Source organism: Dendropsophus ebraccatus, chromosome 8 (genome assembly GCF_027789765.1).
Source record: "Dendropsophus ebraccatus isolate aDenEbr1 chromosome 8, aDenEbr1.pat, whole genome shotgun sequence".
Classification (NCBI taxonomy): Eukaryota; Metazoa; Chordata; class Amphibia; order Anura; family Hylidae; genus Dendropsophus; species Dendropsophus ebraccatus.
In genome coordinates this window covers 55,512,269-55,532,533 of record NC_091461.1, presented here as the reverse complement: position 1 = coordinate 55,532,533, position 20,265 = coordinate 55,512,269, and the positions used below count along the sequence as shown (strand labels likewise).

Here is a 20,265-nt window from a genome sequence, read left to right as displayed (position 1 = left end):
ACGGGTCCGACGTCCTGCTCTTCCGCCTGGCCAATCAGTGTGTTGCCCAGCCGCAGCCACTGATTAGTCGGACGGGAGAGCAGGACGTCGGACCCGTGCAGCGAGGAGAGGTAATGTATGCTTACAGCGGGGGAGCCGGCCGGGAGCAGAAAGGGTTAAGGGCAGTAGAATTACATACTCGCTGCGGTCGTTCAGACCGCAGCGAGTATATAGTTTGTGGGAACTGCCAGGACCTGCCGGACTCGCAGCGAGAATCTCGCTGCGAGACCGTTCGTGTGAATATACCCTTAATCTGCAGTGCTGTGTTATACTGTTGTGGCCTAAAGTGTTTGCCCCAGGTGTGCGACGCCTCTACTTTCTAAAACACATTTTATACACTCTAGGCCACACCAGTTTGACATAGTGCTGCAGATTAAAAGATAATTTTTTGCTTTAACCAAGGCACCAGGAGCCTACACAACAGGTAAGGATTTACTCTCATCCAACAGATGGTACAAGCAGTTTGGCAGGGTGGGTTGGTGGATACATAGCCGCTTTAATGTCTCAAATCAGGGGCTGATTGGATTTTCAGTTTTGCCTGGAGTGTTTTCTTAGAGGAAATGACAGAATTATATATTTGCTTTAATTTTTTATACATACATTTATGCTTTCCATCATCCATTTTTCCAGTTAAAATTACAATTTTACAAGATAAAGTGGAATGCAATTAGGTGACACTTTAAGACTTTTTGTAGTGCTATTATCAAGTTACTGTAGCCATCCAATAAATTATATGCAATCTTGGAGATTGCAGATTAAATTTACTAGGTAAAATCAAATAGCAATACAAAATTCCTCCCTGTACCCCAGGGCTAAAACATTAAATGTGGCCTGTACCTTATAAGTGCACTTGTTGAACTCAGAAATAAAAAAAAAGCACTTCATGGGCAACAACATTACAGTATGAGGGTTAAAGCGACTCTGTACCCACAATCTGACCTCCCCAAACCGCTTGTACCTTTGGATAGCTGCTTTTAATCCAAGATCTGCCCTGGGGTCCGTTCGGCAGGTGATGCAGTTATTGTACTAAAAAACAACCTTTAAACTTGCAGCCCTGTGCCAAATGGCTGTGGCCTAGAAAGTGTATGCATTAGGCTGGCACAACCTCTCCATCCCTCCACAAATACTCTAGGCCACGGCCGTTTGGCACAGGGCTGCAAGTTTAAAAGTTGTTTTTAAGGACAATAACTGCATCACCTGGACCCCAGGAAAGATCTTGGATTAAAAGCAGCTATTCGAAGGTACAAGCGGTTTGGGGGGGGGGGGGGGTCAGATTGTGGGTACAGAGTTACTTTAAGGGACTGGAAAGTGTTACCACTGACATGAGCACAACACCCATTTATGCCTTCTGATATAGACTTGCCTTGCTTGAAAATCCATTTTGGAGAATTACACTTTTTTTAATTGGAATTTTTTCTGTGCATCTTAAGGCCATGTTCACACAACGATTTTCAGCGGCCAATTTGAGTAACAAAAATCTGCCGTTATTTAAAATACTTGGTATGCCGTTGGCACATTATTTACGTTTAGGATGAATGATGGCCGCGTTTAACACCCTTTTGGGTGTGGCTGTTTTGAAAAGTCCTTTGAATTTTGTTGAAAAGACGGTGAAAGGACAGCAAAGAAAAATCTCAGTGTGAACAACTTAAAATAATGGGCGTTGTTTGCTCAATGGCTGCCAAGAAAATGTCCTGAACATTAATTTGACGGCCACTGCAAACGACGGCCACTATTCCTGCTGTTGTGTGAACTAGTGGCTGTTGTTTCTATAAACTTCAATGTAATTGTTGAAGACTGAAAATAATGGCTGTTATTTTCAGTATCAAATAACCTTTATTTTATTAAAAAGACAATGTGTGAACATGGCCTCATAAAGTAAAAGAACACTACAATAACCTGATAAGTGTTGGATTCTAAGAGCAGCGCAGACACAAACCCCCCTCTCTCCACCAGTGTTTGTTATTACGAGTGCACTCGGCAGACACGTCTATGCACATAGGACATGTTCATGTGTAGAAATGTTTTCCTTCTGTTTAAATTTACAACAGATCATAGAGCGTTTATATAACTTACAATAAGACAGGTACACATTCTAACAGAGATGTAAAATGAAATACATTGAGTATTGAGATCTAGATTTCATAATTTCTGAATTTCCTAAGGAGATCCGAGGGAGCCTCAGCTGACCAGCGGAAGCGCAGGAGACAGGATGTCATATCCGGGTTCCCTATAATCAAATGATAAAAGAAGAAATTGCTACGGTAGTGCACATATACAGTATGCATCACAAATTCAATATTCTGTAATTATATTAAAGGGGAACTATAAGCAGGTTAGATGAATCTAGCCTGCTGATAGCCCCTTATAGTGCCGGGACACTTAGGAGCAAGGTTTGTGTGTTACCTACCTCTTTGGTGCCTGTCCTGCACTGTCAGTCGGAATAATCTTTGCTCAGGTGCACTGTTAGAAGCACTGCTGCATCATCCGGCCCTCCCGCTCCATTGGTTATCATTAGAAGGAGCGGGCTGATGATGGGGCAGTACTCCTAATGCGGCACTTTGAAGTGTGCTCCGTTCTGTGTCGCTACTTCCCAGGTGCTTGGAAAAGATGGATTCCGTCCTGGAAATCTTATCCCAGTTTCCCAGGACGGGATCCATTTTTTTTTCAGCACCTGGGAAGGAGCGGCATGGAGCGGAGCACACTTCAAAGCGCCGCAGCAAGATGAGCAGAATACTGATAGGGAAGAAGCGCTTTGCTTAGTTTTTACTGTATATTCACTCATCTCTACCTATAATGAAACTTTACATCTCTGAACTCCAGTCTCAAGCCTCAGTATAAAGTTCAACTGTGAGAATATGTAGTAAGAGCAATGGTGGAAAGTCTTGCTTGGTTTCATTATAGATGGAGAATAGATGGATACATTCTATGACTACCTAGGGCTGGATCCAACCTCTGCAGCCATGGGGAGTCAAATGCAGAGCATTCAGGATATGAGGACTTTACCAATCCTGGACAGTTCAGCCTCTTTGCTCAAAACTACTAGTAAACAAACCAGAGGTGCTTTTGGTTTATATGGTGCTGACAGATCATATTAAAGTATAAAGTACAACTTTACAACCAAAGTTGGAAGTACATTTTGTAGGTTAGAAAGAAGTAAGGGACTGATGGATGCAGGAGAGTATAATGTCAGGATCAGACTACACAGGGTTCGGTAGTAGTCTGTTACCGTGGAAACACATGGGTCTATGAATACAGTAGGAGCCATATACCCAAAATAAAATGTTTCTTATCAGACTATTGGGGGGAAAAAGCTAAATTTTTGCTTTTGGATATACTAGAAATAATGGTCGCAAAGGTGGACATTGCCAGCTATATATGGTGGGAGGTCACAGTGACATCTATGCCCAGTACTCAGCTTGTTCTTAGATACTGCTCTACCACAGCAGTAGGATAATCGTTTAACTGTTTATTTTTCATGTACATGACAATAGAGATATTCTCTATGCTCTTGGTTTATCATTATAGAATCCATGATTTTTAGGAATTTACTGTCTACATGAATGCTGTGGTTATATTAGCAATGGAGAAGGAAGGGAAACACTTGTAAACCCATAATAACTAGAATATGATGGGCAGTAGCATCATTTTCTTACTAGGTTAGACCAGCCAGTCTTTTACTATGTTCATACATCTGCATCAGATCTCATACTGTTGTTCTGCTAGTAGCTGAATTACTACTACAAAGCAGCAGAACTCCCATTTTCACCTGACAGACATGTTATAGAGCAGTAGTCATTCAAGTCTAAAGCCTGACATTTAAGACAGACTTTTCACAAGTCAAGCCTCAGTTTAAAGACCACATCGATTGAACCCTTTATATAATTGTGTTGTTACCTTCTGGACTTTTGGGCGACAGAAAATCAATATCATCTTGTGTTTTCTTTAGTAGATCCATGTTTTCATCACTGATCTGTTTTTTCTTTTCTTCCGAGTTAAATGAAATGTCATCATGTGTTTCAGCTGAAGATTTATCTGGGGCCTCCAGCATTGCTTCCTTTTTGTTCTTTACAGCCCAATGCATTGACTACAAATATAATTTATTTTTAAGTAGTTTATTTAAATTTTCCAATAACATTATAAAAAATTCCCATCGCAATAACCATCGCAACATGATGGCCAATACAACTTCATTATTTTTAAACCCACAGCCCCTGACACATCCATCATATGAAGGAAACCAGCCAATGAACTACCGCATCTTGGGCATTCCTTCACTTTATGCTACGTTTACACGGAATGATTATCGGGCGAATTTTCGCGATAACGATCGAATTCGAACGATAATCGCACGTGTAAACGCGGCGAACGATCGATAAATCGTTCATCTTGATCTTTTAACATGTTCTTAAATCGTCGTTCGTCGTTCGCAAAAAATTCGCTCCGTGTAAACAGTCGTTCACTGATTCTAGCTATGTGTGAGATAGGCTTAAGCGATCGCAAAACGAATTTTCTGTACGATATATCGTTCCATCTAAACGCTGATCGTTATAAAAAAAAATTGTTACTTTGAAATCGTTAATCGTACGATCGGGCCAATTATCACTCTGTGTAAACTTAGCATTACTATAGTTGATTTTAGACAAAAAGAGCGGTGTGTAATATAACCTATGTACTTTATTATGTTGTATAATCCGGTGAATCCCTGATTTAGAGATGTACTTTATATTTTGATAAATTTTTAGCCATTGGTTTTCAGATACAAATATAATTGATTTGTCATAAAATTTGTTAAATGTTTGTGTTTGGGTGTTCAGGCTTCTATATTAGAGGTTGTGACATTTCTTTTTTTAAGAAATTAACAGGGGTTGTAATTGCAAGCAGTTTTGCTATACACGCTATAGTTTTCTATGTTTAAACCAACGTTATACATATGGCCACTAATTGCTCCTTTCACTGTGCATGTGTACAGCTGCTGCAGATTCACTTTTAGTAGCAGAAAATCCTGGGGGTACTCGCATTGTATGGTCAGCTCTCTTGTCATAGAGCACATAAACTTATATAAGCACGCAGTGACATTATACTGACTGATTGTTGCAAACTAAAGAGCATTGTCCCCTGGTAAGCATGCAGAGCTGATAATATAAATATATTATAATTATCCTAATTTAATTGCCCTTAGCTGATAAACCACCTAGATGATGATTAGGTGTCTTTCCTTGTGTGAGCTCACAATTGACTGTGACTTCCTGTTTTGTTTTTATTTTAGATAAAATACCAAATATCGGCACAGAGGGAACATGGACCACAGTTTGGCCATATGTATAATAGTTATTGCAAAACTGCTTGCAATCACAACTCCTGTTGATTTCTTTAAAAAAAATTAAAGATTGTGACAGGTGCATTTTAAAGGGAACCAAGCAGTATGATTGTGCGGACATGGTTCCCAGTTGCACAGTATAGATCTACTGTGCATCTCCCCAAGGCTACCAGCTGCCTCTTCAGCGGTAGCGTTACATTGGGGAAATGTTGTTTTTTTGCAACGCGCTAGGGCGGGAGAGGGGCGGCAACTAGTCATCAGGGTGGGGAGCTGGCTGCTTGGCTGACAGCTCCCTGCCTGTCAGCACACTTTGCTGGAATGATTGACAGGTGGCAGAGAGACCAGTCAGTAACCTCTCTGCCTGTCAATCATCTCCGCAGAGCGTGCTGACAGACAGGGAGCCATGACTAGTTACAGGCGGTTCCCTGCCCAGATGACTAGTTGCCGCCCCTCTCCTGGCCTTGCGCGTTGCAGCAAAACAACTTTTCCCTGATATAAAGCTACTGCTGCAGATGCGGCTGGTAGCCTCAGGGAGCTGCACAGTAGATCTGCTGGGAACCATATCCGCACAATGCTGCTGATTGGTTCCCTTTAATGATTTCTGTAAAACTATCCATTTACCTAGCAGTCATGTACTTCTACTCCTTCATCAATGTTTTTACAACGCCTGGCAAAATGATTGAATTCCCCACAATTATTATCCGTGTTTTTTTTGTTGATTTTCTAGCTTATACTTGTTTAATATATTAATATTTGTTTAACAGGTGAACATTCTGGCCTCATGAAACATCCCTCAAACACAAATAAGAACAAATGGTTTTCCAGATCAATAGAGTTAAAAAAAAAAAAAAATGGAATCATCAACAAAATTACTACTTTGTTGCACCTCTGTGGGCTCATTTGATATCCTAAAAGGTGTTATCCAGCGCTACAAAAACATGGCCACTTTTCCCCCTACTGTTGTCTCCAGTTCAGGTGCAGTTTGCAGTTAAGCTCCATTTACTTCAATGGAACTGAGTTTCAAAACCACACCCAAACTGGAGACAACAGTAGGGGGAAAGTGGCCATGTTTTTGTAGCGCTGGATAACCCCTTTAATTATTTTGGAAGGTGAGATCACTGATGCTAACAATATTTTACATCAAGCTTTTTTGAAGAGACGACTTGACAGATCAGCTTTGCAGAATATAGACCTATAAATAATTATCATAAATTGTATTTAGACTGATTGCTGGTCATGTAACTTAGTAGATAAGCCTTCTCTGAAGAAAAAAACATGCTTAAATCCGTCTAAAAATTGATTATCATCCTAAAAAAAAAGAATAACCATATTCTATTGATGGAATGAGAAAATTTCTCTAACATTGTACATTAAATATAGAGGTAACAATTGCCGTGTCCCCAGTTCTTTAGCTAACAGTTAATCCCATATTATAAATGAGTGGGGAAATGGTTTTCATCAGGCATCTTCTTTACACATTTCATTAAAATTATACCAGACACAAATTTAGCCTGCTGTAACTTTGCATTCTTATGTGTAGGTATTATTTAATTCAGATGATTTGGTTTTTTATTTGTTCTATATTTTCTATTTTCAAGGCATATCTCTTTAAAGGGAATCTGTCACTAGGTTTATGCCACCTTAAATGAGGGAAGCATAAACTAGTGACAGAAATGTTGAACAGATAGGTGTATTAATTACATCATTCTGTTCAGCTGTTTTCCTAATATGCAGGAGAATAGGATTCTTGCCACACCTCTCCCCCCGCCCTCCAGCTGCTGATTGACAGTTGACTGCCTATACACAGCATGGATAGATAACTGCCAATCAGCAGCTAGTGCACTTAGTTTTTTGCTACTCATGAATATTGAGGACTACTGGGTTCATGCACATAATGGAGAGGACTACTTATTGTCCATTTTATTCAGTAAAATATCTGTGGATCAGCTGCACAGAACAATGTAAGTGATACATCATTCTGTTCAGCTTCTCTGTCATTAGTTTATGCCACCCTGAGATAGGACAGCATAAATCTACTTACAGAGTCTCTTTAAAGTTTCTATACTGATTTTTTTTATCTTTTTCCTGGTCTACCTGTATGTTTTCCTTGTATAACCATTCCACTTTTGTATACCTGCACTTACACTCACAGCCGACAACAACCAACATTTTTTATCATACTCCATATTTGATTCGATTTGATTTCAAGGAGTTTTATGATCCTTTCCATTTTTCAGTGGACAGTTAGGACTATTTATGTCAGTTAAACAAGGCCTTAGCCTTGCAAGGTCGGTAAGCATTTTCTCTTTTGCTTATATTTTTTAAAATGCTAATTCCAAGATGATTCCCTAATTTTTTTCCTGTATTTGATCAAGAAAAGGATATGGACTTAGTTCAACTAATTTCCTTTCATTTGTTTGCGGCATGTTTCATGAAGCCAGTTTTGATACACAGGTAAACCACCTCTGAGCACGATAATTCCATATATTTTTAAATGGATATCTTACAGGATATGCCAAAATGCATGATAGGTGTGTGTCCTACATTTTGTGGCACTGTTCTTCGACTCTATGTGGCTGTTTCTACTTAAAGGAGTTGGCCAATTTATAGTAATATTGTCCAGTGTGCAGTATTCGTTAGTGTATTTGTAGTAAAAAGAAAGGGTTTCCAGCATTACTCACCTGGATGAGTGCCACTGGAAATCCTTTCTTTTTACTACATTACCAAGGGGACTATTGTTATATCAACACCAATGTGGATGGTTGTGACCATATGGACTAAGTCACAGAAGGTCTCTCCAGTCTCTGCTGGGAGTTGTAGTGTCAATGAGTGTAATTTCTTAATTATTAACTGTACTCACTGCACCTCCCTAGAGCTAAAACTAGACTCCCCTCCTCCCGGCTGTGTTGTCCTGCACTGTGGTGATTCTGTCCATAAGATGGCCGACATGGAGACCATGCCCCACCCCCAGTGTCCGCCACTAGCCTGTATATGCCTAAGGAGGACACTGGAGGGCGGGGCCTAGTCACATGCTCCTCCATGTCAGCCATCTTATAGACAGAATCACCAAAGAGCAGGGCAGGCCAGTCTGGAGGAGGGGAGTCTGATATAAGCTATATGAGGTACACAGGGAGCTGCTCTCTGTAAGTGCATTGAGTACACTTACTAATACTGTGCACAGTGGCGTAGCTACAGTGAAGGCAGGGAAGGCGACTGCTATGGGGCCCCTGCATGAAGGGGCCCCGAGGAAGCCTGCCCTGCCTTCATGGTAGGTACCCCACTCCCCCAGGGGTCCAGAGAGGAAGAGGGACCCCCACTGCACTGTTCAGCCCCCTCACTGTAGTGCAGGGTGAGCGGGCTGAACAGAGGAGAAGGACCTGCCAGACGGCACAGGAGAGGGATGAAGGAACTTTGGGTCACATGACCCAAAGGTCCTCAATACCTATGTGAAGATCTGCCCAGACTACAGGAGGAGGAGGGGGAAGCCTGGGAGCTGTAAGTGCTGTGTATGTGTGTCAGTGTGTGTATATATGTATCTGTGGGTATATGTATATGTCAGTGAGTGTATATATGTATCTGTGTATATATTTATATGTCAGTATGTGTATGTATCTGTGGCTATATATATATGTGTGTGTATGTCAGCAATGTCTGTAGCACTGGTGTATATGTGTGTGTGTATGTCAGCAATGTCTGTAGCACTGGTGTATATGTGTGTGTGTATGTCAGCAATGTCTGTAGCACTGGTGTATATGTGTGTGTTTGCTCCCAAAGATGTTCTGCAGCAGCTTCTATTAATGCTGGGCTCTAATAAAAGAACCCACCATTAATATCTGCAGCATTTTCTTATTACAATCAGATGATTTCCCTGTGTACAGTCTATTCATGGTGTATACATCAGCACTAGTGTAATCACATTACAGCGTATATATGTGTGTATGTCAGTGGCGTATCTGTATATATGTTAATGGTGCCTCTGTGTGTGTATATGTGCGTCAATGTGTGTATATGTGCGAACAGGATTTATGGGGACCCATACAGTTTTTTGCTATGGGGCCCCATGAATCCTAGCTACGCCCCTGACTGTGCACTAAACAATTTTACTAAAAACTGTCCAACCCCTTTAAATTTAATAAAGAGCGAAGGCTGTGCATCTCTTTCTGTAAATCCTATAGACTGTAATGGTAATATGTGGAGGAGGTGGCACATGATTGGCAAACAGAGTTGGACTTGCACCTATCCTGCATTATGGTATATCCTGTGAACATGCCACAAGTGTATAAGATGGCAATAACACTTTAGAATGAAGTAATAGTAAACTACTTAATCTTGATTTCTGTTGTTTGGCCAATACATAATAATGTTAACCCTTAAAGCTGAACATTTTGGACTGCTTGCTTGCAGCAATGGAACCATTAGTTTGCATAAAACCAAAAGGAAACATCTGCAAGGAGGGGGTTTAGTGTTCTTTCCTCTGGGTTCTCCAGTTCTCTCATAATGATTATTCCAAATAGCTTCCTCTGCAGTGAACTATAGCATCAGTATATAATTATACATTCGAGGCACCACAGCTTTGCTGTCCCTAATGAAAACCAGTACTTATTTTTATCCTTGTTGCTTATATAGTGGCAACAATTCTGCAGTGCTGTACAGAACTTGCCTCTTTTCCCTATCCCCACAATCCAATTTCCCTATCTCATGGTCCGTTTACACGGAGCGATAATTCGCCCAATCGCCCAATTAACAATTTCAAAATAACGATGTGCTTTTTTATAATGATCAGCGTTAAAATGGAACGATACATCGTTTGGAAAAATCGTTATTGCGATCGTTTTAATATTGCTTCAGCCCATCACACAAATAGGGTGAATCGTTGAAAGACTGTTTAGACAAAGCAATGTGCGAATTTTTAGTGAACGATCAACAACGATTTGAGAACTTCTTGAAAGATCACGATTTCTCACTTGTCGCTTGATCAATCGCTGTGTTTACACAAGCCCATTATCGCTCAAATGCGATCGTTATCACGAAAATTTTGAGCGATAATCGTTCAGTGTAAATTCAACCTTCAGGGTAAATTCACACGGGCGGATCCGCCGGGAGTCTCACGCACAAAATCTGCAGCTAATCTGCAATACACGTATTATTATTATTATTATTATTATTATTATTATTACTACTACGTGTATTGCGGATTAGCTGCGGATTAGCTGCGGATTTGAGACTCCACGGTGCATGAGACTCCCGGCGGATCCGCCCGTGTGAATTTACCCTCAGACACATTCTGTCTTTCTCTATGGTCAATTTACTTTTATAGGATGCCAATTAAGATACTAGTGTGTACATTCTTCATGTTTTTTTGCCAGGGGCTTCCGTCCACAGTCTAAAACAAACTCCATAAAGATGTTGCCCTTGGTTGGATTTGAATCCAGGACCTCAGTGCTGCAAGTCAGAATCACTAAGTCCCTATATAGCCTATGCTGTACAAAAGAGCTGTAATCAGTGTTAAAGAGGTTATCCTGGCTGAGAAAAACACGTCCGCTGTCTTCCACAAACAGCACCACTCATGTCCTCAGTATGGGTGTGGGTTTGCAGCTCAGTTCTATTGAAGTAAATTGAGTTTAATTGTAATACCACTAACAACCAACTGTGGTGCTGTTTTTGCAAGAAAGTAGATGTGTGTATATATATATATATATATATATATATATATATATATATATATATATATATATATATATATATTCCTGGGTATAACAGGTAAAAGTTTGAAAGACACAGTCTAGAAGAGGTGAAGCAGTAAAGGTTATTGTAAATCAACAACCCCTGTGTAGAGTACTACAAAGCCTTGATTGGGAAATGTTTACTGGCAATGTTCAAAGACTCTGGATACTGAAACCATGTAATCCAAACAAATAATTGTGAAACAGCTAATTCTGCATTGACAACAAACACATGTGCTGCTGGAATGCTTCCCCCTCCCCCATAGAATGTCATTGTTAGCCATCACGTGAGAAGTAAAAGTTTTTACAAACATGTTTTTGAAAGAAACCCCGTACAGCATTGCATCACATAAACATTAAATTTGTGGTTAAGTCACGCCATCCTCTTTCCTGGCTCCCTGCTTTAATTTACTATAATTTTCCTTAATGCTCTCCATATTATGTTCTTCCCATATTTAAGCTGACTTACCATTTTTAATGTATCACTCAAGGCTTCCCATTGTGAAAATGGAATCATAATTTTACTCCGTCTCCAATAGTCATACTGTGCTCGACTTTCCTCGTTGGTTAGGGTGTCTTTGGCTTGTTGAAGTCTCTGAAACTCTTCAACTACAAGATAATAATTATAGGTAGTGATTCCGCATATCTTTATAATCAGACTGCAAATTGGGAATGCTATGGAAGGAAATATTGACTCTTTATATATGTCATGTGGGCCGGTTCCATTTAGATTGTTACGCATGGCAGGACCGTTCCTGGCATATCATTTTTCCTGGCAGCAGGGTTTATTTTTCTTGCAGTGTGTTCTGTGCCAGGGTTTGTTGTACCTGGTTTCTGGCGATGCTTTGGTCTATGTAAAGGTCTAGCTACAAGCCTCATTATTTTGATTTGGTTAGTGCAATCCCACCCTGTGCTATCTTTGTGTTCTCCTGACTATGTGGATTGAGGATATGGGCGTAATAGGCAGGCTTCCACCAAGTTTTCGTGTCCTGTGGTCAGATATTACCTTCAGTCTATGTTATCCTGTGGTGTTTTTACACTTTATTTGAGCCATCCTCCAAAACTACTACCCTACTACTACTACTACTACTACTACTTCTATTGGACCCTGACATCTATTGGGGAGTTGCTTCTGGAATTCGATATAAGCTTGTCCGAATGTCTTTCCTGACTGCCAACTGGTCCCACTATTCTGCCCTACCATAAATCCTGGGGGTTTCCGAGTACGGAGAGCCATTATTAGAAATAAGGGAAGGTGACTGCTAAAGATAAAGCCTGGTTGTGCAGTGTTGTTACATAGATTATGGCATCCATGTAATGTCTAGTCAAATGTTCCCCTACAGTGCTGATCTTGGAGGAAGAAAAGTGCTGGAGAGTCCCTGTAGAGTCCTGCTTCAGAAAGCCAGGGTTGCTAAATGACAAGCTTTCCTTTTGGCCTCATAGGCAGATAGTACAAGCTCTCTGTCAGTCTTGACTGGCACTCCAAAGGGATTATTAGTGAATTCAACTGTTCCACATGTGTTCCTTGAAGGGCAGGATGTCACAAAGGGAACAATTGTAAATAAGGCAGTGGTACCCAACTAGAATTCTCTACATCCTCCCCCTCATACCAAGCAGTCTGTTGCCTTCATTATCCCTACTGTTCATAACAGCAATGGGCTATTTTCATGGGGCTCTTTGTTAGAATACCAGCATGACAATTCCATAGAGCTCCCAATCTGTTTCCGAGCAGGAGTGAGTTGGTTACTATAGTGTCATGAATGTGCCTGTGCCGAACTCCGTGCGCCCCTTGGCTCGTGCTGCGCGCCTGAGATGGCGCTGATATTCAGTTTTTTTGTATGTTTGTGCAGTGTCCTGAACCTTGTCTGAACACTGCTCTATTTCCTTCTGTGTTTGTTCAGCCACACCCGCTTTGCCTGAGATACTCCTGGCCACTCCGGAGTTAACTCTGATGCTGGTTAGCTAGTCTGATAGACTGTTCTCTCTGCCAGTCAGGTTGCTCTTGCCCCAGGTGTTCTGAGGAGATTAGGGGTCTGGTCCAATCAGCTCCTGCACTGGACCTCTGGTCTCCTATATAGTGTCTGCCAGCCTGCCTCTCACTGCCGGATATTGAGCTTGTCTCTGCCTGGTTCTGTTTCTCTTGCTCTGTTTATTCTGACCCCTTTGCCTGTATGGCTAGGTTCACACTGCGTTTTCAGCATCCGTTTAACGGATCCGTTTTTTTTAACGTCCAGAAAAATAGGGTCAGCAACGTTTTTTGGTCCGTCAAAAAAAACGGATCCGTTTTTTTTTATAATGGAAGTCAATGGAAAAACGGATGCACACAAATGAATCCGTTTTTTGCAATCCGTTTTTCATGCGTTTTTTGCAAAAAACGGATGCGTTAAACGGATGCTGAAAACGCAGTGTGAACCTAGCCTATTTCTGACCATCCCTGCTAGCTGCCTGCCCCTGACCATATTGCCTGTTTATTGACCTTGCTTTTGGATTGTGATTCTGTACCGTGTTGCCCGATTGTTGTGACCCGGACTGTGGACTATTCTTTATTGTGTTTTGTCTGTCTGTCTTGTCTTTGTGTCCCACCTAGCCAGTGCAGGGACCGCCGCCCAGTTGCTCGCCGCCATCTTAGGGCGGATTGTGGCAAATAGGTAGAGGACAGTGGGCGGGGCTAAGCTTAGGGCTCACTGTCTTGTATTGTCCTGCTGTCTGGTTCCTGACATATAGACAATACTAGCACTTTATGTTAGAACAATTACATAATGAAATACCTGCTTTTTGGTTGCCAAGATGTTTGTCAGGATGACACTCGAGGGCTCTGACTTTATATTCTGCCATAATTTGTTCAACCTGATGGAAAAACATACACAGTCAATTGCTTGTGACGTCTCTCTATATAAATAACCGTCTTCCTGACTATTCAAATAAGAGCGAGCCTTACACTTTCCGACATTGGCTTACTGTTGCCCTAGAGCAGCAGGAGCCTGTCATGATTCATCTTCCTCCTCCGAGTCTTTTGTTATGAGAGCCCTGTTTTCCCTTAGTCACTGTTACCTACCCGATAACAAGTGTAAAGTTTAAAGCTGCAGAATTAATAACCAATGTCAACACTGGGGATGATAGATGGAGGCACATAGACGGAAGTACCACATTGCCAGGATCTGCGTTTCAACACTATTCTTCTGATCCTTCATCTTTTTTAGTGAGTCATTTTTATTACAGAGCCTTTTTAAAAAGCCTGACGTATATAAATTATCAACCACTCTTATTATAAAGCTATTTACAGCATATGACATAGTAATAAAACGTAATGATGTAAGAACACAATTCACCACAAGACCAAATCTCTCCACCAACCCAGTTTATTAACTCATATTTTATTGATAGGGTATTTAAACATAGAACCCCTTTATTAGGAACCATGTTACAGTCTAGATTTACCTTAGGAATCGTGTCAGATACCTGAAAGTATATTATGTGCCATATTGTAAATTTTCTAAATATAACATGAATAAAGAAGACTCATTGCATAGATTTTATAGGTAATATAACTTTGCTAGTGAAAAGGGGTAAGAACCTACATCTAGAGATATTATTCCCAGAAGTAGGGACAAGTCCTCTTATAACCCATATAAAAATGTAGCCACATGAAAGGGGACTGTGAACTATTTATGGAAAACATAGTAACTTACTTCCTTAGGCTATGTTCACACTACGTATTAGACCGGCCGTTCCGTCCGGCCGGATGACCTTTTCGGCCGCTGAGCTCTGATGCGGGCGCATCAGCGCACGCCCGCATCAGAGCTTCCCATAGCCCACAGTGAAGCGAGCGGCCGGAGCCGCTCGCTTCACTGTGTAACTGACAGGTCTTTCTGTGGCCGGAATTCACTGAATGCCGGCCGCAGAAAACTGACATGTCAGTTGTTTGCGGCGGCGTATGGGATCCCGGCCGAAGCGTATACGATGTGCACCAGCTGGGTTCCCATAGATCAATAGGCAGTGTTCACAGGCGCATAAAGTACGGCCGTTGTTGCCGATGGCACCAACGGCCGTACTTATACATAGTGTGAACATAGCCTTAAAGCGAATGTACCACATCAATGCATATGTTAAGTTTTCCATATTCCTGTCTTGTCCTTATGTTAATCAGTGACCCCATTCCCAATATATTCGCTGCTTTAAAAATATGCTAATGTGGTCTTCTGGTGCACTGGAGGTAAGAAGCCCAGAGCCTTTAGTGCATAGCTATGTCCGCCTCCTGGTGATGGGCACCTTCTGTGTTCCCTCAGCCTATGTGTCAACTTCTTTAATGACGGAGTTCATAGGCAGCGCAAGATGACGCACAGAACTGGGGTGGCAGCTAACACAGAAGCCGGGGCTGGAGGAATACAGAATGAGTGTGTCACCAGGGGCGGACATAGCTATGCACTGGAGGCTCTATACCCGCCTCCAGTGCAACCAAAGACCACAATATCATATGTATAAAACTGTGAAAATATCGGGAACCAGATAACAAAGATTAACAAAAGGACCAGACAGGCTGGTGCTGCAGCGTTAATAAGGTTGTATGAAAAACATAATACCATGATGTGGTACATTCGCTTTAAGTGATTTGATAAGGAGTCAATCAGTGGGATTCACAACCTTCATCGTTACCTTGTATATTAGAGCTTTATTAAATTCCAAAAAGGGGGGCTGACCTCCTAGATTACACGGTTCAACCATTGTGCAGACAAGGCCACAGACATGATTTTAATAGGGCTTTATAAAAAATACTGACAAAATGTAGCCAAAAACTATATGGGTATAGCCAGTAAAGCCCCTATTACACGGGGCGATCAGCAGGAGCAAGCGAATGCCGACCTATCAGGTCACCGCTCACTTCAATGTTCTTTTTCCAGTTACCATAAATCTTTCTCAATTGGACTCTTGTTTATTGTGAGGAGGATGTAACATGATGCTAGCATAGCTCCTGTGATCATACTAATCAGACCAATGAATCATCCACTTCCTGTAGAAGACATTGTAACCAAATAGCGAGGACTTTTTCATAGTGTCGTGCCACATTAATCTGTAGAGTAATACTTGCTATGTTTAAAATCTGGGAATAGAAAGATAGAACGGATTGAAGGAAAGCTCTAAACCCAATTCCTGGATGGCTCTTATTCCAGTTTTGCAACAAAAAAAAAAAAATGGGGCTTGAAGTCATTGCTGTGAACTGGGATGTGTGCTGCTTTTCTATAATGTTAATAAGGCATGTTGTATACAGTAAGGCGCTCTCTGACTGGGGCTGCCCATCACTGGCCAAAAGGGCTTACAATTGTAGCAAACCTTTAGCTATGAGGTTTATTAGATGGGTAGCAAGTTTTCTCCACATTGACTTGAATTAAAGGGCTAAAATTAAGGGCTTATACCTGCATGTGGCACCTTTCACTATGAAAGTCTATGGGAGATATAGAAAGAACCAATTATTGCAAGCTTTTCTCTTTCCAGAACTTAAACAATTCAACAGAAAGAAATACATGCATGCCCAGACATCACCCCCCTGAAGCTGGAGCAAAATAAGCTGGGGGTCCTAGCTATGTTATAATGACTGCAGATGAGAATATCCCTTTCATCTTTACATAAAACTGTACATCCCCATAAAGTTTTGAAAACAGTCCTTAAATTGTCATTTGCGATTGAGGGGTGTATACATTAAAGAAGAAGAAATATTCAGTTCTCCTCCACACACGGCAAACAACATAAACCACAATACATGTTTTTACCTCCATTATGCTCTTACTATTATTACTGCCTCTTCTTGCCATGATACATATGCGATTATTTACATAGAACACATCATTTACATTGTACATGAACAGGGAAAATACTTTGTATTCTGTAACTAGATGGTTTGTGGGATGTCTCTGAAATACATTTACCATAAATATATTATTTGCAGTAATCTTTATAATAAAACAATCTCTCTTTCTACTGTGATATTGATACCATTTTGGACCAATGAACATCTGTTCTGTTCTTCAGAAAAACATGCAGAATGTGCCAATGCATACTCAGAATTTATAATAAATACATATGGTGTTTGCTCAGTGGGCATTGTTTGTTTCTTCCTACCTTCCAGTTGTTATATGGTTACTTTGGCTTTCTGCGTGGATAAATATATCATAAAAGTGTATGCAACATCACAAATACTATGGATTACAGTATACACAACCACATTAGAGCTTGCTTTGTAAACCCATATTTACATATGCAAACATGGTCCAGGCTTACACCATAATAATAATAATAATAATAATAATAATATCCTCCTATTATGAACAATTATCATGCAGAGCGGCTAGATGTATGCAGCAGAATAGATAAGATGGACACTGACCGTGGAGAGCTCATCACAGCCCAGCAGTGTGTAATAATCCTCCCCCACAATCTCTTCAGTGCTATTCAGAATAGACTCCATCTGTGTGACAGGATGGACAGCATACACCCAGCTCTGCTTCTCTTCACTTTATAATGATACAGGGAACTCCACCAGCCTTTATGTTAGATGGGCAGCTCCACACTTGTTGCTTGCTATTGGCACTTGGAAGGGGGAGAGGCTGATGTATTTGCAAAGCAGTCTGGGAGTTATAGTTAACAAAAAAAAAAAAACACAAAACAAAACAGCTGATTACGTCTGCTTGTGTACAACATGAGATGAAGCTGGTTTGTATCATCATGCTGTACCATGCCGAGGTCATTGACTGCTAATAACCAGCACACCATAAGCTCCTGAAAGCACACAATGTGATTTCACTATGACACTGTGACCTGTGATGGAAAAAAATAAATAAAATCTTAAAGGGAAACTGTCAGTAGGTTAGAAAAATGTCATCTTCTGATACAGTACATCTCTATAGTGCACAGGCAATTGAGGATGAAGGTAAGTTTCTTACTTTCATACTCTGCATTGTTTCCGTGCTATTAGCTGTTTATTCTTTATGCTAATTAGGTGTTTTGGTGTACTTGGGCGGGACTACCCCCTCCAGTGCACCTAAGCCTAATTAGCATAAAGAATTAACTGCTAATGGCACGGAAATGGCGCCAAAGATAAAGGTAAGAAAATTACCTTCCTCCTTAGCGTCCTCTGCAGTATAGGAAGATTTTAGCCGCTTGGATTTCTTCTTTAACCAAATTAGTTAAGCTCATAGGCCTTGTCCATGTTTTGTGTTTGCACCTGTTCAAGCAAGAGACTTTAGCCCAGTTATCCGCTGCCACACAGGACAGTTTTGGTAAGCAGGCAGGAACAGGGGGGGCGGGTGTCAGTGCCTTCAGGCCCTTACCGCAGACTCTCACGGTGGTTAGGCATGAATACCAAATCATCAGTCACCGACTGCCTTGATGAGGTGTCTACTTAGCTCAAGGGTATCACTGGTGTGGCGCCCCACGTGCCTAATCCCGTAAACACACTTATCCAGACAACTTTCCAGTCATCAATGACACAAACCCCAGTCATTGCTCCTGTCCAGGAAGTTCAACACAAACCTAAGATGCTCCTGCCAGACAGATTTGAGGGAAACCCCAATAGGTTTCGAATCTTCCAAGAATCCTGCAACCTCTATTTTCACTTTAATCCCTTCACCTTAGACGCTGAGAGAGTTGCAGTTATTGTTTCCCTCCCTCAGGGCTTTCCTCAGCATTGGGCCTTGTCCCTCCCTCCTGAGGCCCCTGAATGAAACTCCAATGATGACCTGAATCGTGCAGCAGTGGCAGAATCTCGCATTCTGTCCATCCAGCAAGGCCGCCGTACTGCGGAGGAGTACTGCTCTGCTCTGAATTCCGTCATTGGTGCGCAGTGACAGGATGGCCGGTTTACTTTGTTACGTCGGGGATTGTCAGATGCCATTAAGGACTCTCTGGTTAGTTACCCCACACCTGACTCTCTAATTGACTATATGACTCTTGCCATATCTACTGATAGGAGACTGAAAGAGAGACGACGGGGGTGTGGTGGTGGGGGGTTGTGACTACAGGCCTACCAAAGCCAAGCCAACCTTTTAGGTCTTCTCCTAATGCTGCAGTGTCTTAGGTTTACGACCGTGTATTGAGTAAAGGGAGCTTAATAAAATAACCATAAGGACCAGGATCCACTCCCTCTTATTCTGAATCTCCTGAACCCTATAGATGGCCCCCTGTGTTGTCCCCCTTATAGATCGCCCCTCTGTTGTGCAAAGCAGATAAAAAGGACAAACTCACCTAACAGCTCGTTCCCCATCATGGTTCTCTTCTCTTCTTCCCCTGCTGATTCATTCCATAGTGGTGTCCTGGGGATTCCCGGCAGCGCAGGTACCAGAGCGCTCAATGTGCACTGGCGCTGGTACTTCCGGCACAGGAAGTGTCTCTAACACGTGCTTCCTGTGCCGGAAGTCCCGGCTGCAGTGCACTCTGAGCTCTCTGGTGCGTGCGCTGCTGGGAATACCCGGGACACCCCCAGGGAGCTCAGCTGGGGGCCAGACTGCCTCTTGTGACCACAAGTGTGGTGTCCCACTCGTAAAAGTCTGTACTTTTTGTACTGTTTGTGGTCTACTTATAGCAGTTGTATTACCAAAGATGACAACTAGATGTCACTGTATGGTATAACTAAGGTCCAGAAGCTCTTTGCACTCTTTCCACGCAACCGCAGCACACTTTACACACATGTTGGATGGGAAGGGGAGGAGCCTCCAAGTTGGTGAGAGTTCTTAGTCAGTACCCCGCATGGGTAGGATGCAGAACAGTCAGCTCTTACAAACCTCTTTCGTGAAGCACCAAACAAGCTTTATGATGCGCTGCTGAGCCCTTCAGGAGAGGACTAGCCTACAGATAACTTCAACCGACGCCAAGGACTAGGAGTCACTACAGTGCAGGACAGTCTCCTCAAAAGAGCCAAAGAGCTAGGAACTGATCCGGGTGGAGCAAAGTTACTAAAAGTCGATGAACTCCATCTCGCAGCGCGGATGTACTTAGGAAACCCTAACCATTCCGCTCATCCCAGGTAACAGGGTCTGGGGCCTGTGTCACCCATCAGTATGGTTCAGCCAAAGCTAGTGGGCATAAGGTAGTGTGAAGACTATAGGAAAGTTCAAAAACAGAGCACATTACTAATTGGTTTGCGGATCTCACGGCACCCCCCTCTCTACTACCTCAGTACAACCATCAACTCTACTA

At 41.9% G+C, this 20,265-nt stretch overlaps 1 protein-coding gene across 1 annotated transcript; it reads right to left on the bottom strand.

Annotated features, from left to right (window-relative positions):
• Positions 1 to 1,834: 1,834 nt before the first annotated feature.
• On the bottom strand, positions 1,835 to 17,602 carry DNAJC12 (DnaJ heat shock protein family (Hsp40) member C12). Its single transcript, XM_069980411.1, has 5 exons — positions 17,459 to 17,602; positions 13,848 to 13,926; positions 11,549 to 11,688; positions 3,934 to 4,123; positions 1,835 to 2,266 (listed from the first exon to the last, which is right to left on the bottom strand). Exons 1-5 carry the CDS (start codon positions 17,537 to 17,539, stop codon positions 2,172 to 2,174), a joined length of 585 nt encoding a protein of 194 aa, XP_069836512.1. The 5' UTR covers positions 17,540 to 17,602; the 3' UTR covers positions 1,835 to 2,171.
• Between the last annotated feature and the right edge of the window lie 2,663 nt (positions 17,603 to 20,265).